The following is a 17,054-nucleotide window of genomic DNA, read 5'->3' as shown; positions in this document are numbered from 1 at the left end:
CACTCACCTTTGCTGTGGCTGATGCTGGTTGTGGTAGAGTTGCTGAGGCGGCGGGCTCTGCACGGGGGCATGCATGTGCTGATGTTGCTGGTGCATATTTCCTTGCACATTCCCTTGCATGCCTTGCATGTTCGCTTGCATGTTCTGCTGCATCGCTTGCATGCCCTGTTGCATATTTGGTGACATGGGCTGATGCATGTTTGGCGACATCGGCTGTTGCATATTGGGTGACATCGGCGGTTGCATGTTGGGTGACATAGGCGGTTGCGTGTTCGGCGACATGGGTGGTTGCATGTTCAGCGACATAGGCGGCATGTTGGGATGCATGTTGATGTGGCTGGGATAGTGCTGCTGGTGCATGGGGTGCACGTGCTGGGGGCTCATCATGTTCTGGTGCGTGTGCGCCGGGAGCGTGGCCGCCTTCTGTTGCGCCAGTTGGTACTGCATTTGCTGCCGCCGAGTCACTTCCTCGGACATTTCCGCTAGCTTGGCCGACCGGGCGCTCATGGCGTTCATTTGGTTTTGCTAGAAATAAAAAAGTGTGTAACAGATACGACCGTGTTGTCACTAATAAATAATCTTACAATGTTTTGAAGACAAAGTATTTAGAGTATATATTACGTACTTGATGTTGTTGAGGCGAATCGGGCGACGTCTCGAGAGGCGCGGGAGCGTAGTGCGCCGACTGTGGCCGGGTGCTGCCCGTCGAACTGCGTAACGACGACCATCTGTGACAAAGTGTGATGTTAGTGCCCGTAATAATGATGTGATGTTAAAGAGTGCAGCAGATTTATACTAATGTACCTACTAACTACTGTATAAGGAATTACCTATTATAATTGCTGCTATTGCCTAATTATCTCTAATTATAACTAGGCAAAAGCAGCACAGAAAATCCTTTTCCAAACATGCAATGAAATGTTGACATGACGTATGTACTTCAAATTAGGTTCTGAATTACTACGTATCCGGTGCGATGAGTGTAGATGATATGTAAAGAAATTTTATACAGCCTTTCACACCTAGGCCTGTAAAGCAACCTTCTTTTGTTTTTAGACGTCAAAGTGTGACACAACATTCAACTTAAAAAAAAACATATAAGCAATATTTTTGGTTAGTCGTGACATTTTGCCATTACGCTTTTATTTTATTTTTTTATTATTACTTGAGGGTTGTTAAAAGGGTAACGGATATAGGATTATTTTTGCGCTACGACGCACGGTTTAGGAGATACAGCCCTATGAAGATTTGAACTTGTCCTGGTGAACAAAAAAAGAAATCTTTGTAGAGCTATATGTCCCGCGTAAACCGTGCCTCGTAGCGCAAAATTAATCGAATTTTTGTTCCCCTTTAACAGCCCACGCACTGGATAACCTATCACAACATTAGGACACGAAACAATTATCATCATCATATTTTTATTATTATTACATTGCAATTTTGAGAAAAGCACTATACAAATCTCGGCGAGAAACGGCGTTGCCGGCCGGGTATCTCTATCCTATCTATATCTACTTGGCCTGCAACCCTTTGCGTCCCGGCCTCTCCTGTAATGTGGTATTAAAATATTGGAGTGGCAAGTGAAGTAATTCAGGGCACAAGATGGCAGGCTGTCCAGCGCACTGACCTGTCGTGCAGGTTGTGGTGGGCGTGGGCGGGCAGGTTCTGGTAGAAGCCGTCGGCGGGCTGCGCCAGGTTGTGGCTGCTGCGCGACTTGCCGGCCCAGGCGCCCGCGGCGCCCACCTGGCTCACGTTGGCTACGCTGGCGCTCGCCGGGTGCATGTTCACACTGAAATCAAAACTAGTCTTCCAAAATTGGTCAAGAGCATGTCGGGCCACGCTCAGTGTAGGGTTTCGCAGTTACCTTCGCAGCGCTTTGTACGTCTTTTTATTTAAACTTTATTTGCACAGTAAAAAATATACAGTGATAAAAGACGGACTTAATGCCACACGCCATCATCTACCAGTCAACCTTTAGGCCAAACAGAGATCCATAGTTGGTGCGGGGTATGTAAAGAACACTAAAACTTGAAGCTTAAAATGAATAGGCACAGATATAGATGTAATAGTACTTAAAGCTTTTTAGTTTTTATTTTACCGTTCTGTGGCCAGGCTTGATTTATGAATCCATGCCAAATTGCAGCTTTTTAGCACTAATAATCACGGAGAAAAGCCGCGGACGGACAAACAGACGGACATGGCGAAACTATAAGGGTTCCTAGTTAACTACGGAACTCTAAAAGTAGTAAACTTATACACGAACTCTCCTAAAGTTATCACTGAGGCTAATTAACATATATACAGGTTTCTGTGTAACTCGGGATGAACAATCGTATGACTTACGATGCGTAGAAAATAATCGGTAAGCCATAATGCCGCTATATAAAATTTTTAAATTATCATTTATTTCGACCATCTGGGATATAGTTGTATGTGATAAAGACCACGAAATGCACGTGTATAGCGGTATCCCGCTTGCATACCGGCGCGCTGATCTGCATCCAAAGTTGAGACGAAAAAGCTAGATCTTACCTGTGAGGCAACGGCGCCGGGTCGGGCGGCGGGTCGGCGTGGTGCAGGTCGGCGTGGTGCAGCGCGGGCGTGCTCTTGCTGGGCTTCACGGGCTCGGCCGCCAGCCGCGCCGGCAGGTCGCGCTCCGACGCGCGCCGCGCCGCGCCCAGGGGACCTGCACAGCGATCCTTATCTTATCCCCACCCTGGCCACACTATATGCCTAACTATTCTAACGCGCACTAACCCTTAGCTTAGCACCCCTGCTTACAAATGTCTCCAGGGGTGCTAAGCTAAATAATAGTTTTGCTTACTGTACAGTCGCCATTAGATATATCGGAGCGGCCTAGATGCTCACAAATATCTGAACACCCCTCTATTGACAAGGTAGAGTGCGTGTTCAGATATTTTTGAGCACCTCGGCAGCTCCGATATATCTGATGACGACTGTACAGTCACGCCATCGCGCTCGGTAAACACGGGTCGCTGTAACGACATAAGGAAACTTAATACCTTTCGTGACCATTGCACTAATGATTAACAAATAAATTAATATAAATAGCAATATACTAACTATTTTAAAATCCTGTTAATTTATGTACGTCTTCGTATCTAATTTAGTAAGAATACGGTTCAGTAATAAATCTAAAGTTCATTATAACAAACAAAGTACGTTGTTAAATGGATGATGACTAAATCTATTTATCATTAGTAACATGTAACGGTCATAAATACAAATTATTTCACATAAACTTTAACTTGAGGCAAAATATTTTATATCCACATAATAATACTTTCATGTTAGAATCTACTGTTGCAAATACGATAAAAGTAATTCAAGACTAACGGGTATTTCCTTATAATTTGTTCCATAATAACTCTAACGACAACAAAACGATTCAACATCACGTAAAAATATACTATGAAACAAATTGGAAGCACTCGTTCCTTGCTACCCATAAACATAAACATAAATCCCTTAACATTATAATAAGGCTCTGCAGTGATATCGCAAATAAAAACGAAGAAACTAAGACGAAAATAACGACACAGTGATCTTTAGTTCTACGAACAAATAAAAGTGTCCGCATGCTCGAACTAAAAATAAGGTGCTCGACACGTAAGGGTGCGCACGGCTATAACACACCTATCATGCGTGTGCGGTCTTACACGGGGCCACGGCGGGGCAGCTGTGGTGCGCGGCCAGCGCGGCGCACGCGGCGCGCCCGCGCGCGCTGCCGCGGCTGACGTCGGGGCAGCTCTGCACCACGGCCGAGTACGACTGTCGCCGCGACGCTCCCCGCGAAACGTCCAAAAGTGAAGTAGGGCTCGTTTGCGGTAAAATATCCTTGACGACAGGCGCTTTTGAACTCGATTCGGCGCTACTTTTAAGCGATTCTTTGCTCTGTCTCGTGTCCGAGTTAATGCTCGATTGGTTCGATTTCAGTCTTATGTTCTCCAGCGTGATCACTTTGGGTTTTTTATCTATTATCTCGTTGAATAAGTAAGCGGTGGCGTTGTTGTCGGAGTGCTCCTCGGATGGCAGGTTGGGCAGCTCGAACTCGTTGCCCTGCGCGAGCGTGTCCTCGCTGCCTCGTGACCCGTACCGCGACCAGTCCTCCAGTTGTATCAGAATGCTCTTCACTTCGTCTTCGGACATTTTCTCCCCCTTCGTTTCGCTAGTGTCCGTTATTAACGACTCGTACTGTATATCAACTAAACTAGAGCTAGCGGGTAAATTTTCTTTCGATCTAAAAGTTTTTTCATTACGACAACTAAGATTAGGACTCGACTGACAGTTTCTTTTGTAGTTTTTGACACAGTATCGCAGGTCGATGTCGTTGAACCGTTTCGTTAGAGCTTTAACTCTACCGAAAGCGGGGCGATACTCGTCTGGTGACTTCCACGATTTACGATCGACACTATCTAGAACCTGTTTCGCCCCCGCCTCCACCGGAGTCGGGAAATTGCTTCTCCCGAATACATTCTTATCGTTTATCGTATCGTCGAACGACTCTGACGTAGAGTTCGAGGGTTCCGCGGCACCCTCGGATTTACTAGAATACGACTTCGACATAGTGAACAACGCTCTTCTTAACCTACAATGTATATCTTCTATTTTCTTGGCATCCTTACTGACATCTAATTTGAGCTCGAGCTTTCTGCTCTGCGGAGTCGGCGGTACGGGGAAGTCTTTCTCGTCGACATCCATGGGGGAGGAGGGAGTCTGGCAGACGGCGTCGGCCGTCTCGGGCTTGTCGTCGGGCCGGTCGAGGGACAGCGAGGGCAGGATGCGGCGGGTCTTGGGGGTCGCGACGCGCGCGTCCTCGAAAATGAACGGTTCGAAAGCGGGCTCGTCGATGTAGGGAATCTGGGGCGCCTCGGGCTGCGGCGCGCGGCAGCACTCGCACGCGCTGACGCACTCGTCGGGCACGGTGCAGCGGCGCCGGAACTGCGGCCTCTCGTCGCGGAACAGCTCGAGCGTGAGTCGCGTGTCCACGGGCCGCATTTGCGGCGGCAGACGCGGCGGCTCACACTCGGGCTCGGCGGGCGCGGCCGGCGGCTCCGGCACGTGGCTGTCGTACGTGGTGTCGCTGCCGGCCTGCTGCTCGTCGAAATCCTCGCACGTGAACGTGAATATGGGGATCGGGCGCGGCGGCGGGGGTCCCTTCAGCTCCAGCGGGCAGCCCGGCGTGTCCGGCGACAGGTCCTCCTGCAGCTGGTTGTTTTCGCGGTCTAAGGTTATGATCAGTCGCGGAATGGAGCCGTGGTAGTGCGGGTGGCACTCCTCGCTCTCTGAGGTGCTAGATTCTGTGGACTCGTCTCTGAGGAGGTGACATCGGTCGTGACACGGACGCCGATATCCTGTAATGGAATTATTGCTTTGAACGACGAATTGTATGCGTGTTGAGTTCTGAGTGCCCGTAAATACGTAACTATTTTTTGAAACGGATTTGGAGAATCTCAGGACTCAAATATTTCGTAAACATTGAACATAAATACGCAGAAAAAAGTTAAACAGATGACCTGTAAACTTAAGAAAAAAAAGCCACAGACCGATAAGACGACTACGACAACAGCAATCACGGATCAACTAAAAACAGACAAAACTGAAGAAAAAAAACAGACATCCAACATTTAGTCCGAAAACCAAATTTGGTAAATTAAGAAATTTTCGGAATAAATGACGATTTAAAAAAAACATGAAGCATCTCGTTGCTCGTATGTCATTATAGTAAAGTTCTTAGATGCGCGAGGATCTAACAACCGCAAAGCAACAAAATAGACGAGAGGTGTGCTCGTAACGTTCAAGCGCAAAGTAAAAGTACAGAACCGGCAGACTGGGATTATAGGATAAAGAGATTGGTAATAGTCGATAATATGGTAATTTTTACAGACGGGATTGATTACTTAGAGAACTTGGAAGAAAATGAAAGGTGACTCTTTCACTGCCACTACGTACTGTTTGACGATTCATGGTACACACTACACAGGGAACCGACAATCGTTATAGCGCGCGCTCTATAAGACAGTGAAAGAGCCGACACAACAGGACAGGAGAGACACAAGACGGGAGCGGGTGGTCGGGCTGGACCTGCGGTGGCGAGCTCGGAGCGCGGCGAGGCGGGGCGCAGCAGCGCGGGGTGCGGGTTGGTGAAGGTGCCGCTGTTGCGCCGCAGCCGGTGCTCGTACACCACCTCCGCCCCCTCCGGCTCCAGCTCTACCCAATACACATTACACTACGTCTACAAAATACTTCCACGGGTTCACTGACATCAAATGAACTCATAGATACACTGAAAATTATAACGGCCCCACTTGCTCATTGTTTACAACGCTAGAACATGAACATTATCTGTGAACTATAGTAGCATTTTGATAAACTTTTCATGCAGGTTTTAGCACTATAAGCTCACATTAAAAAGTAACATATTAGAGCCCAAAGCACTGTGTGACCTCATAAGTGGGCATTTACCGTAAAATTAATTGGTGATTAGTAATGTCTTATATTGTTACATAGTTTTTGCTTGCTGTATAAATAAATTTGTTCAAAAATTAAGAATCCATATAGTTTAACACTATAACTGTTAAAATCTAGTTTTTGGTAAAAAAACAAATACTGCTATTATATGTAGACCGGGACACAATGTTTCAATAAAACTTGAGTGACACTATGTATTACGTAATTCAAATCACGTGAGCAGTTTGCGAGACATTCGCAGTCACAATTGATAGCTATAAAGAGACCGGCTTCATTTTCATCGTAAACAAGTGTTTAGCGTTGCAGCATTATACATGATAATATGTATTTGGGCTCACCCTGCTTGTTGTTGTAGGCGGGCTGGTGCAGCAGCGTGGCCAGCCCGTGCAGCACGGCGCCCTGCTTGGCCACCTCCAGCGTCACCGAGGGGCCCGTGCGCACCAGGTACTCCGCCGCCTGCCGACATGAGTGCCATTGTAGTTTGTAGTAGCGGTTGCTATATCGACATGTCATATTGTAGGAAAATAAAACTTTAGCGAAATTAAATTATTTTTGTAGTAACAAATGTAAATAAGCGGATCCATATATGTAGAACGAGTCACGTGGTCAAAAAGCGACGGTTCTCACAGGCCGAGCCGCTTTTCATTTTGTTGTCCTCGCTCGTCTCGTTCAAGTAACACGAGTGATCTTGTTATATATTGTCTCGAGCGGGTCCAGGGAGTAGTATAGAAACACCTTAATGTGTGATAGTATAAGAACGTATATTCTCTATAAACCTGCCTATATATCAGGGGTGGCCAACTTGATTAGACCCAAGATCTCCTGTTTACTAACGAAACCCTGTGCGATCTACCAATTACATACTTCTTGAAACCTTAAATGAAACTGGTCTACGTATTTATATTTTTTGCCTTGCCACGATCGACTGGACTAACAGTCGCGATCGACCGCTCGATCGCGATCGACCTGTTGGCCACCCCTGCTATATATACATTGTTAGCGCTGTGGCAACACCGCTAGTTTGTCTACAACCAATGATGGATGGAGATGCGGCTCCAATCTGCCAACATAGACGACCAGAACGGCGGCCAACCAGAAAGCGCGATGCCAGCGCCGGAGTTTCGCACATGCGACACATCGCCGTGCAGCGCGACCCGAGCATCGACCTCTTGCATTTTAACTACTGCACTGAACGCGCATGTCCTAAAGAACCTATCTATAGATATATATTATAAAAAAAACAGTCGTAACTCGTAATACATCATTAAAACAATGGTACTCCTTTTAATATATTGTTTCATTTAAATAGCGTAAATAAGCGCTAACATACACGTTAGGTTGCGCTGACACAAGCAAAAGTATGGATCTGCGAAATATGTAGAGGGTAACGCGTTTCTAATGAATCTTTTCCCTTGTATATAGGGCCTCGGAGTGCACGTCATTTCAAATGCCGATGCGCGTCGAAAGCCCCTTACGTCGAAGAAGACTAATGCCTTAGCCACTACACTAGTACACTCTCAACGTCAACTGGCTAAAATAAATGTATGGCGGTCGGCTGACGCATCGAGCGTGCTCGCTCGAAACGTGCGGTCCGTGGCTTTCGGGTGAGAGGCATCGCAACGTGCGGTCCATGGCTTTCGGGTGAGAGGCATCGCAACGCGACAAGTGTTCGTTGTTCATACCTTCTCCTGCGTGATGCCGACGAGCGACTGGCCGTCGACGGACAGCAGCTGGTCGTCGGCCGCCAGGCGCCCGTCGGCCGCGGCCGCGCCGCCCGGCACCACCGACTTGATGTAGATGCCTAGCTTGCTGTGTGTGTGTGTGTGTGTTTATACCTTCTCCTGCGTGATGCCGACGAGCGACTGGCCGTCGACGGACAGCAGCTGGTCGTCGGCCGCCAGGCGCCCGTCGGCCGCGGCCGCGCCGCCCGGCACCACCGACTTGATGTAGATGCCTAGCTTGCTGTGTGTGTGTGTGTGTGTTTATACCTTCTCCTGCGTGATGCCGACGAGCGACTGGCCGTCGACGGACAGCAGCTGGTCGTCGGCCGCCAGGCGCCCGTCGGCCGCGGCCGTGCCGCTCGGCACCACCGACTTGATGTAGATGCCTAGCTTGCTGTGTGTGTGTGTGTGTGTGTGTGTGTGTGTGTGTGTATTTATACCTTCTCCTGCGTGATGCCGACGAGCGACTGGCCGTCGACGGACAGCAGCTGGTCGTCGGCCGCCAGGCGCCCGTCGGCCGCGGCCGCGCCGCCCGGCACCACCGACTTGATGTAGATGCCTAGCTTGCTGTGTGTGTGTGTGTGTGTGTGTGTGTATTTATACCTTCTCCTGCGTGATGCCGACGAGCGACTGGCCGTCGACGGACAGCAGCTGGTCGTCGGCCGCCAGGCGCCCGTCGGCCGCGGCCGCGCCGCCCGGCACCACCGACTTGATGTAGATGCCTAGCTTGCTGTGTGTGTGTGTGTGTGTTTATACCTTCTCCTGCGTGATGCCGACGAGCGACTGGCCGTCGACGGACAGCAGCTGGTCGTCGGCCGCCAGGCGCCCGTCGGCCGCGGCCGCGCCGCCCGGCACCACCGACTTGATGTAGATGCCTAGCTTGCTGTGTGTGTGTGTGTGTGTGTGTGTGTATTTATACCTTCTCCTGCGTGATGCCGACGAGCGACTGGCCGTCGACGGACAGCAGCTGGTCGCCGGCCGCCAGGCGCCCGTCGGCCGCGGCCGCGCCGCCCGGCACCACCGACTTGATGTAGATGCCTAGCTTGCTGTGTGTGTGTGTGTGTGTGTGTGTGTGTGTGTGTGTGTGTATTTATACCTTCTCCTGCGTGATGCCGACGAGCGACTGGCCGTCGACGGACAGCAGCTGGTCGCCGGCCGCCAGGCGCCCGTCGGCCGCGGCCGCGGCCGCGCCGCCCGGCACCACCGACTTGATGTAGATGCCTAGCTTGCTGTGTGTGTGTGTGTGTGTGTGTGTGTGTGTGTGTGTGTGTGTGTATTTATACCTTCTCCTGCGTGATGCCGACGAGCGACTGGCCGTCGACGGACAGCAGCTGGTCGTCGGCCGCCAGGCGCCCGTCGGCCGCCAGGCGCCCGTCGGCCGCGGCCGCGCCGCCCGGCACCACCGACTTGATGTAGATGCCTAGCTTGCTGTGTGTGTGTGTGTGTGTGTGTGTGTGTGTGTATTTATACCTTCTCCTGCGTGATGCCGACGAGCGACTGGCCGTCGACGGACAGCAGCTGGTCGCCGGCCGCCAGGCGCCCGTCGGCCGCGGCCGCGCCGCCCGGCACCACCGACTTGATGTAGATGCCTAGCTTGCTGTGTGTGTGTGTGTGTGTGTGTGTGTGTGTGTGTGTATTTATACCTTCTCCTGCGTGATGCCGACGAGCGACTGGCCGTCGACGGACAGCAGCTGGTCGCCGGCCGCCAGGCGCCCGTCGGCCGCGGCCGCGCCGCCCGGCACCACCGACTTGATGTAGATGCCTAGCTTGCTGTGTGTGTGTGTGTGTGTGTGTGTGTGTGTGTGTGTGTGTGTGTGTGTGTGTGTGTGTATTTATACCTTCTCCTGCGTGATGCCGACGAGCGACTGGCCGTCGACGGACAGCAGCTGGTCGCCGGCCGCCAGGCGCCCGTCGGCCGCGGCCGCGCCGCCCGGCACCACCGACTTGATGTAGATGCCTAGCTTGCTGTGTGTGTGTGTGTGTGTGTGTGTGTGTGTGTGTGTGTGTGTGTGTGTGTGTGTATTTATACCTTCTCCTGCGTGATGCCGACGAGCGACTGGCCGTCGACGGACAGCAGCTGGTCGCCGGCCGCCAGGCGCCCGTCGGCCGCGGCCGCGCCGCCCGGCACCACCGACTTGATGTAGATGCCTAGCTTGCTGTGTGTGTGTGTGTGTGTGTGTGTGTGTGTGTGTGTGTGTGTGTGTGTATTTATACCTTCTCCTGCGTGATGCCGACGAGCGACTGGCCGTCGACGGACAGCAGCTGGTCGCCGGCCGCCAGGCGCCCGTCGGCCGCGGCCGCGCCGCCCGGCACCACCGACTTGATGTAGATGCCTAGCTTGCTTTGACCCGCACCCTGTCAAATAAATCGTTTCATTTATATATAATTATTAAGAAAAATGCCTGATATCGTATCCCTTGAAAATCCTGACACCCTTAAGGCCGTTTGAATTTGAATGAACTCGCGCGCTCTAAGTCTCTCAAGCTAACAAATTATTGCGTCCGTTCGTCACTTAAAACTTAAATAAACAGTATCCTACCTATTTATCACTCAAAATTCAACATTGGACGATCAATTCACAGAGAATAATTGCGCGCGCGTCGCGTCGAGTGACACAGATTCCCCGTCCGACGGTCAAGCGACGGCTGCCCGGCGTAGCCCGCGCGCCGGGGCAACGCACGAACTTGAATAGTATCGATATCTCAATAACTATTTATATAATTGAAAAATCGACAAACGTAACTAAAGTGTATTCACTATTCGACGACCGGTCTGGCCTAGTGGGTAGTGACCCTGCCTATGAAGCTGATGGTCCCGGGTTCAAATCCTGGTAAGAGCATATATTTGTGTGATAAACACGGATATTTGTTTCTGAGTCATGGGTGTTTATTTGTATTTAAGTATTTATAATTATAATATATTATGTATATATCGTTGTCTAGGTACCTACAACACAAACCTTACTGAGCTTACTGTGGGACTTAGTCAATTTTTGTAATAATGTCCTATAATATTTATTTATGTCCTATAATATTTATATTGGTTAAAGTTTCATTTGCATAATAACAGAGTTTATACCGATTTTAACTCGGGTTAAGTTGCGCTGAAGCCTCACTTGTAGATAGCCGTTTTCCAACGATTAATATACCTGTAGTATCCTCTGATTATAACAAAAGTCTGAACTACGCGACCTCGATTAAACCCCGATCAAATCAAAAGAAATCTTACCTTGGCAGCAACGATGCTAAGTCCCATTCCATTAGAGTTCTTATTGAGCTGTATAATATGCACGGCGGGATCGGGCGGGCGTCTATGCATGGCCCCGTATCCCGTCATGTACACGGTCCACACGCCCCTGGCGTGCGGCTGGTGCGCCAGCCGGCACAGGCCGCCGCGCTGCAGCGGGGCCACGAACTCCGCGAGGCCGGGCGGCACGCCGCGGACCACTTCCGCGCTGAAACCGTCACCGGGGATCAGGAGGCCTACGCCGAGCCATGAACTCTCTTCTAGCGTTATCTGTAAAGTTTTCAAGTATTAAAAGCGTCGTAGCGAGTTACAATCGTATAGAAACTATCTGCAAGGGGCGTAAGAAAATACGTGATGGCTTTCATCGCGCAAAACGTTTTAGGGCATTAGTAAAGGTGCTATAACTTGGGAATGGTCTAAGACACTAAGGACCAAACCATCTCACCGTTAGTGTTCGCTAAATTTTATTGTATGGGAAGATTCATACTTATGCACTTGCTGGATGTATATATTAACTTGAAATAAGTAATTTTAAAAAAGTATACATACTATACGTATAGTAAAAAGAGTGAAATATACAATTGTGAATTGAAACAGTTGAGCACTGAGTCAGTTTGACCAGTCGGTCGGTGCAACGGGCCCCTCGGTTACCTCGCGGCCGTCGGCGCGGCACAGCTCGTCGGCCAGAGCGCGCGCGTGGTGCGCGGCGGCGTCCACGACGTCGGGCGGCGCCAGCGGCGTCAGCAGCGCGCGCACCTGCACGGAGTTCAGCTTGAAGCAGGCCGCCAGCGCCGCGCGCACCTCCTCTGCCGTGCGGTACGTGCCGCTGATCAACCGTGCTGGAAATGGACACGTGACTATCAGACATCACGACCGAGTAAAGGTTTCTCTTCAAAATATTGCAAAGCCTAGGCGTTAAAAGCGGCTCAAAGTCAGGTAATATATGTAAAATTAACGCATAAATTACTTATAAGTTTCCGCATACAAATTTCAATACTCTATGCGTTTCCAGGTTTATAGACTAAAAATGTGAATGTTGGGAGTGAATAGTTTTGGACCGCTGGCAGTGAAGACAGAGTTGTGTAAAGGGCCTGACCCGCCTGGTGCGTGCGCGCGAGGTGGCAGTCGGCCGGCAGCTCGAGCCCCTGGCGCTCGGCCCAGGCCGCCAGCAGCGCCAGGCGCGCCGCCAGCGCCGCGCCCCAGCGCGCCGACACCGTGCCCGGCTCCGTCACCAGCTGCAAACGCGCATACTAGATTACAGTGCACACTATACCACTATACATACACAAGGGACCTTCACTCGCCTGATGCAATCGTTGCTCAAGGGGTAATATATATGTATAGAGTAGATAGTAAACCGAAGCGTGAAAGGCACCGATTTCAGTCGACGCCAATAGTTCGAGGCTAAAATAATTCCTTTCGCCCGAGTTAAACACTCTACTTTTCATTCCGAATACGAGGAAAGTAAAATTAATGTATAGTGTTTTTAAAATAAACATGAGTTATATATTAACTTTTATAGTGCTTGTTGAGGGTACTGTGAAGGAATTCCAGGTGTAATAAATAAACACACGTAAAGTTGGTTAAACTGCAAAGTGAATTCGGAAAGGTTTTTTGTTAATAAAAAAAAAAGTTACCAAGATAGAGGTTTGATTATATTTTTCGATTAGTAATGTTAATATTATCAAAGAGAATTTGAAATAGAGGTGTATTGTCAAAGAAAACTTTGTAGCGACGTAAATTTACTGCCATCCTTCGACACACAATTAAAACTTTTAGAACGGCATTTGACTTGGATTCTTATTCTTTCACTGATATGTGTTCAATTTGTTAAATATCAAAAAGTGGCGCCATGTTACCGGGCACTACTACTATTATGGCGCCATCGCTCGAAACGATGCTGCTATACGTTTGGCCTTTGATCTATTAGATGGCACCACTTTTTGATATTTACTAACACACTATTTAAAAACACTCACTATTCACACTATTTTAAAAGAGAGGCAAAGAAAAGAATAAACATGCTACTGAAAATTGCTTGCCTTTGCACGACGAGTGGTGTGTGCTTGGTCTCTTCTTACGGTAGAATACCATATCGTTAGGCACTCCATTTTAGCTGAGTAATTATTAGTCTAACGCCATGTAATTAGGCTACCTAAAGATAGACTGCCTGTCGTCTACAGTGATTAAACATTAGGTCACCTTGTTGAAGCACACGGCGTTGATATAGTGGAAGAGGTGCGAGAACAGCTGTATGGTGAGCGCGGCGTTGACGCGGCAGCGGCGCAGCAGCACCATGGCGGCGGCCAGCGCCTGCAGCGTGGGCGCCGTGGCCTCCGTCGCGTCCGGCAGCGCGGCGCTCGTCAGCGTGCCCAGGGCCCGCGAGAGCTCCTCTTGGAAGCATGACACTAGGTTGCTGGAAATAACATCAAACGTAACATCGAGGCACGTGAATAAATAGCGTCGGACCGAGCTAACTGCATGGCATTCGCAATGACAAAGTGAACAGAGTTATCATACGTGCCGAATTCATATGAAAATATGGTGAATATAATGACCCTTCCACACTTTGCTTTGTTATGTAAACTCGGCGTAGCAAATAGAATTCCGGTTACTCTAGTTATAATATTAGCGGAAAATCGTTGAGCATTAGACTTTGTTTGCCGCGATATCTATTGTCAAGTAGCAGTATTGAAGAGTTCCGCTACTCGATGCTAGATGTCGACTGCGAAAATAATAAGCATTTTGGTACCAAAACTGATGTATGGAGTGAGCACTCTATTACTTCTTATTTCTCTATGCTGAGGCGTACTCTACCTATAGTTGATTATTTTTATTTCTTAAATATAAGTAAGCAATAAATACAAAATAGTCATAAGTTCACCTTTGTACAGATTTACTGTATTCTCTTTGTGTTATGAACTTGTTTTGTGCAATAAAGTGTTTACTAACTAAATAAGACTTGTTTAAAGTATTGTTTCTGCCGGTTATCTTTATAGAACACGTAATACTCGTAGCTAGCCTTAGTCGTCTCTCACGCATGAGAGTTATTAAATTTCACTCACAAAAGGCAAGAAATTTAATTAAATTAATCATTCAGCCTACTCATAAAGGCACAACCCGTATATGTTATAACTGCTAACATGTAGATCACCGGTAAAACCAGACTTAATTTATACCATTCATGCCAACGACAGACAACCATCGATCGCGGCGGCAGGTGGACCGCCGTAAAATTCAATGCACTTGCCATAAAACTTTTAAGGTTAACGCCTGTCCATTCAATTACATTTGAGAGTGATATATTAAACCCCTCCTAAAGCGGTTAGTCCCTCGATTGTTGTAAACATGGGAAGATTAAAGTAATATTTGTCGCAAAAATATGATAATAACCATAAAGATTGTTATGAAATACTATTCAACGAATTTTTTTATTAACTATGTACTATAAAAACACTTACAGTGTTGATACGAGAATCTAGTCGCAGATATCGAAATCACGCGAGCTTTGTTAGTGATTATATAGCTACTTAAGGTGCCGTACGTGCGGAAAGCGGAGTTTTTGGAAAATCGTATCGCTTTTTAGATAATAACCCGATTGCCAAAAACTTAATTCCCAATCTTCAGGATTTTCTCTAGGTCTTCAGCGATTCGAATCCTGATTTTTTGACTTTCGCACGATAGAAAAAATCACGAAGTAGGTCTAAAGGCACTTTAAAAATTTCTAACACTTTATGCACAAAAGCTAAAAATATGAAAGTAACTAATAAAAGAGGACAATTTTATTTTTAAGGAAACTAAATTATTAGTTAGTTTTTTACAACTTACAACCCCGCGTATTCATCTCGCTCAAGCTTACGCTCAGTGAGATTGAGAAAAGAACACGAAGCTACGGGGCCTTAATACCTACCTTGATTTGAATCAATGATACGAGCATTTTTGTAATTAGGTTTTAAGTACCTACATATTTGGAGACATTGACGCGTTTCTGGAGGACCCAACTGTTAAATAGTACAGTCAGTTGGGTCAATACTAATCTTCAGTAATTAATTAAAAGAAAATTAAGTCTACAGTGAATTGTGTTTCACTCAAAAGCATATAACTCACGCGAATGCGCGTGAACAAAGCGTAGTCTCTAAACTCCCAGCGCCATGAAATACACGCTCTGAGCGGGCAAAATCGACGCTGACGGCGACTGCCATACGTTTGTTTTAACCAATGTAAGGTAGTCGGCGTCAGCCGTGTCCTAGGCGTTATAGTTGTTACCTAAAAGCGTTTTGCACGGTGGCGGGTAATAATTCCTGCGCTTGTGTGGAGAAGGATGATATGTGTCGATCGCATTTGAGAAAGTGTAGGAGTTCGCTCGCGTTCGCCATCCAGAATGCCTGTGCGGCTGAGTCTGTACATCGTTCCTGTATGACAAAATTACGATACAATGTAAATGTACTTTGACAAATAAAACAAAATCAAAGAACGTAGATTATTATATAGTCTGCGGTTAAAAAACGATATCTTGGTCAGGGCCACTGACACTGACAAAATTTATCGTCGCCATAAAGCAGCCCATTGCCAGAATAGCGTTTTACATATATATTTTAAAAGATGAATTAATTCATTTTCGTAGTCGGGTTTCCGTTTATGGTTTTAACTCTCAAAATTACACCCTTTGCTAAATACCATTTCAGTTTTTAAGAAAACCATTGGTTACTAAAGTACATATGTAAAAACAATTACAACAATGGATATAAATGTTATAGCTTGTAATAACCTGCACAGTGGCGTGTATGAGAGTAGCGACGTGGTGCAGGAACGCCGTGAGCTTGTGCGCGCGCTCGGTGGGCGTGAGCTCGGGCCGGTAGTGCGTCGACGCGCGGTACCTGCAACATTTATCACTCAATTTACCCGAGCGGTGTTAATTACCCGTCTACATTAGTTACACTTAGATTCTTATCGTTTAATACCGTTAGACGGGTATACTCTGATGTAGACTGAGGTGGATTGCGTCGACCACATTAGGCGATTGAATTTTTGTTTGTTTACGCTTGTGGCGCGAGCGGTTACTATTGCTGGAAATTATAGTACACGGGAATAGTATTCCAACGGCATGAAACTCGAGCACGGCCGTAGGTTAGTTATCTGTTATCGGTACCGACCTGGCGCAGAGGTACAGCGTGTAGACGGGCGCGAGCTTGAAGGTGGGCGCGTGCGGGTCGAGGCGCGTGATGACGGCCGCGAGGAACTGCGCTTGCCCCGCCTCAGGGAACTCGAGCACGGCCGTAGGTTAGTTATCTGTTATCGGTACCGACCTGGCGCAGAGGTACAGCGTGTAGACGGGCGCGAGCTTGAAGGCGGGCGCGTGCGGGTCGAGGCGCGTGATGACGGCCGCGAGGAACTGCGCTTGCCCCGCCTCAGGGAACTCGAGCACGGCCGTAGGTTAGTTATCTGTTATCGGTACCGACCTGGCGCAGAGGTACAGCGTGTAGACGGGCGCGAGCTTGAAGGCGGGCGCGTGCGGGTCGAGGCGCGTGATGACGGCCGCGAGGAACTGCGCTTGCCCCGCCTCAGGGAACTCGAGCACGGCCGTAGGTTAGTTAT

The 17,054-nt window shown here is 48.4% G+C and overlaps 1 protein-coding gene across 1 annotated transcript in view; it reads right to left on the bottom strand.

Annotated features, from left to right (window-relative positions):
• The window catches only part of LOC133519738 (afadin), a 164,792-nt gene that overhangs the window by 26,085 nt on the left and 121,653 nt on the right, over positions 1 to 17,054 (bottom strand). The window contains exons 15-28 of the mRNA XM_061853800.1: positions 16,228 to 16,336; positions 15,726 to 15,871; positions 13,662 to 13,875; positions 12,556 to 12,694; positions 12,111 to 12,298; positions 11,442 to 11,729; positions 10,428 to 10,568; positions 6,831 to 6,948; positions 6,106 to 6,231; positions 3,681 to 5,375; positions 2,533 to 2,686; positions 1,628 to 1,789; positions 626 to 728; positions 8 to 525 (exon numbers count right to left, since the gene is read on the bottom strand). Coding sequence (XP_061709784.1) covers positions 8 to 525; positions 626 to 728; positions 1,628 to 1,789; positions 2,533 to 2,686; positions 3,681 to 5,375; positions 6,106 to 6,231; positions 6,831 to 6,948; positions 10,428 to 10,568; positions 11,442 to 11,729; positions 12,111 to 12,298; positions 12,556 to 12,694; positions 13,662 to 13,875; positions 15,726 to 15,871; positions 16,228 to 16,336 — 4,101 coding nt within the window. The remainder of the gene's footprint in view (positions 1 to 7; positions 526 to 625; positions 729 to 1,627; positions 1,790 to 2,532; positions 2,687 to 3,680; positions 5,376 to 6,105; positions 6,232 to 6,830; positions 6,949 to 10,427; positions 10,569 to 11,441; positions 11,730 to 12,110; positions 12,299 to 12,555; positions 12,695 to 13,661; positions 13,876 to 15,725; positions 15,872 to 16,227; positions 16,337 to 17,054) is intronic.

Source organism: Cydia pomonella, chromosome 7 (assembly GCF_033807575.1).
Source record: "Cydia pomonella isolate Wapato2018A chromosome 7, ilCydPomo1, whole genome shotgun sequence".
Taxonomy (NCBI): domain Eukaryota; kingdom Metazoa; phylum Arthropoda; class Insecta; order Lepidoptera; family Tortricidae; genus Cydia; species Cydia pomonella.
The sequence above is the reverse complement of the archived record's forward strand: the minus strand, read 5'-3'. Positions and strand labels throughout refer to the sequence as shown.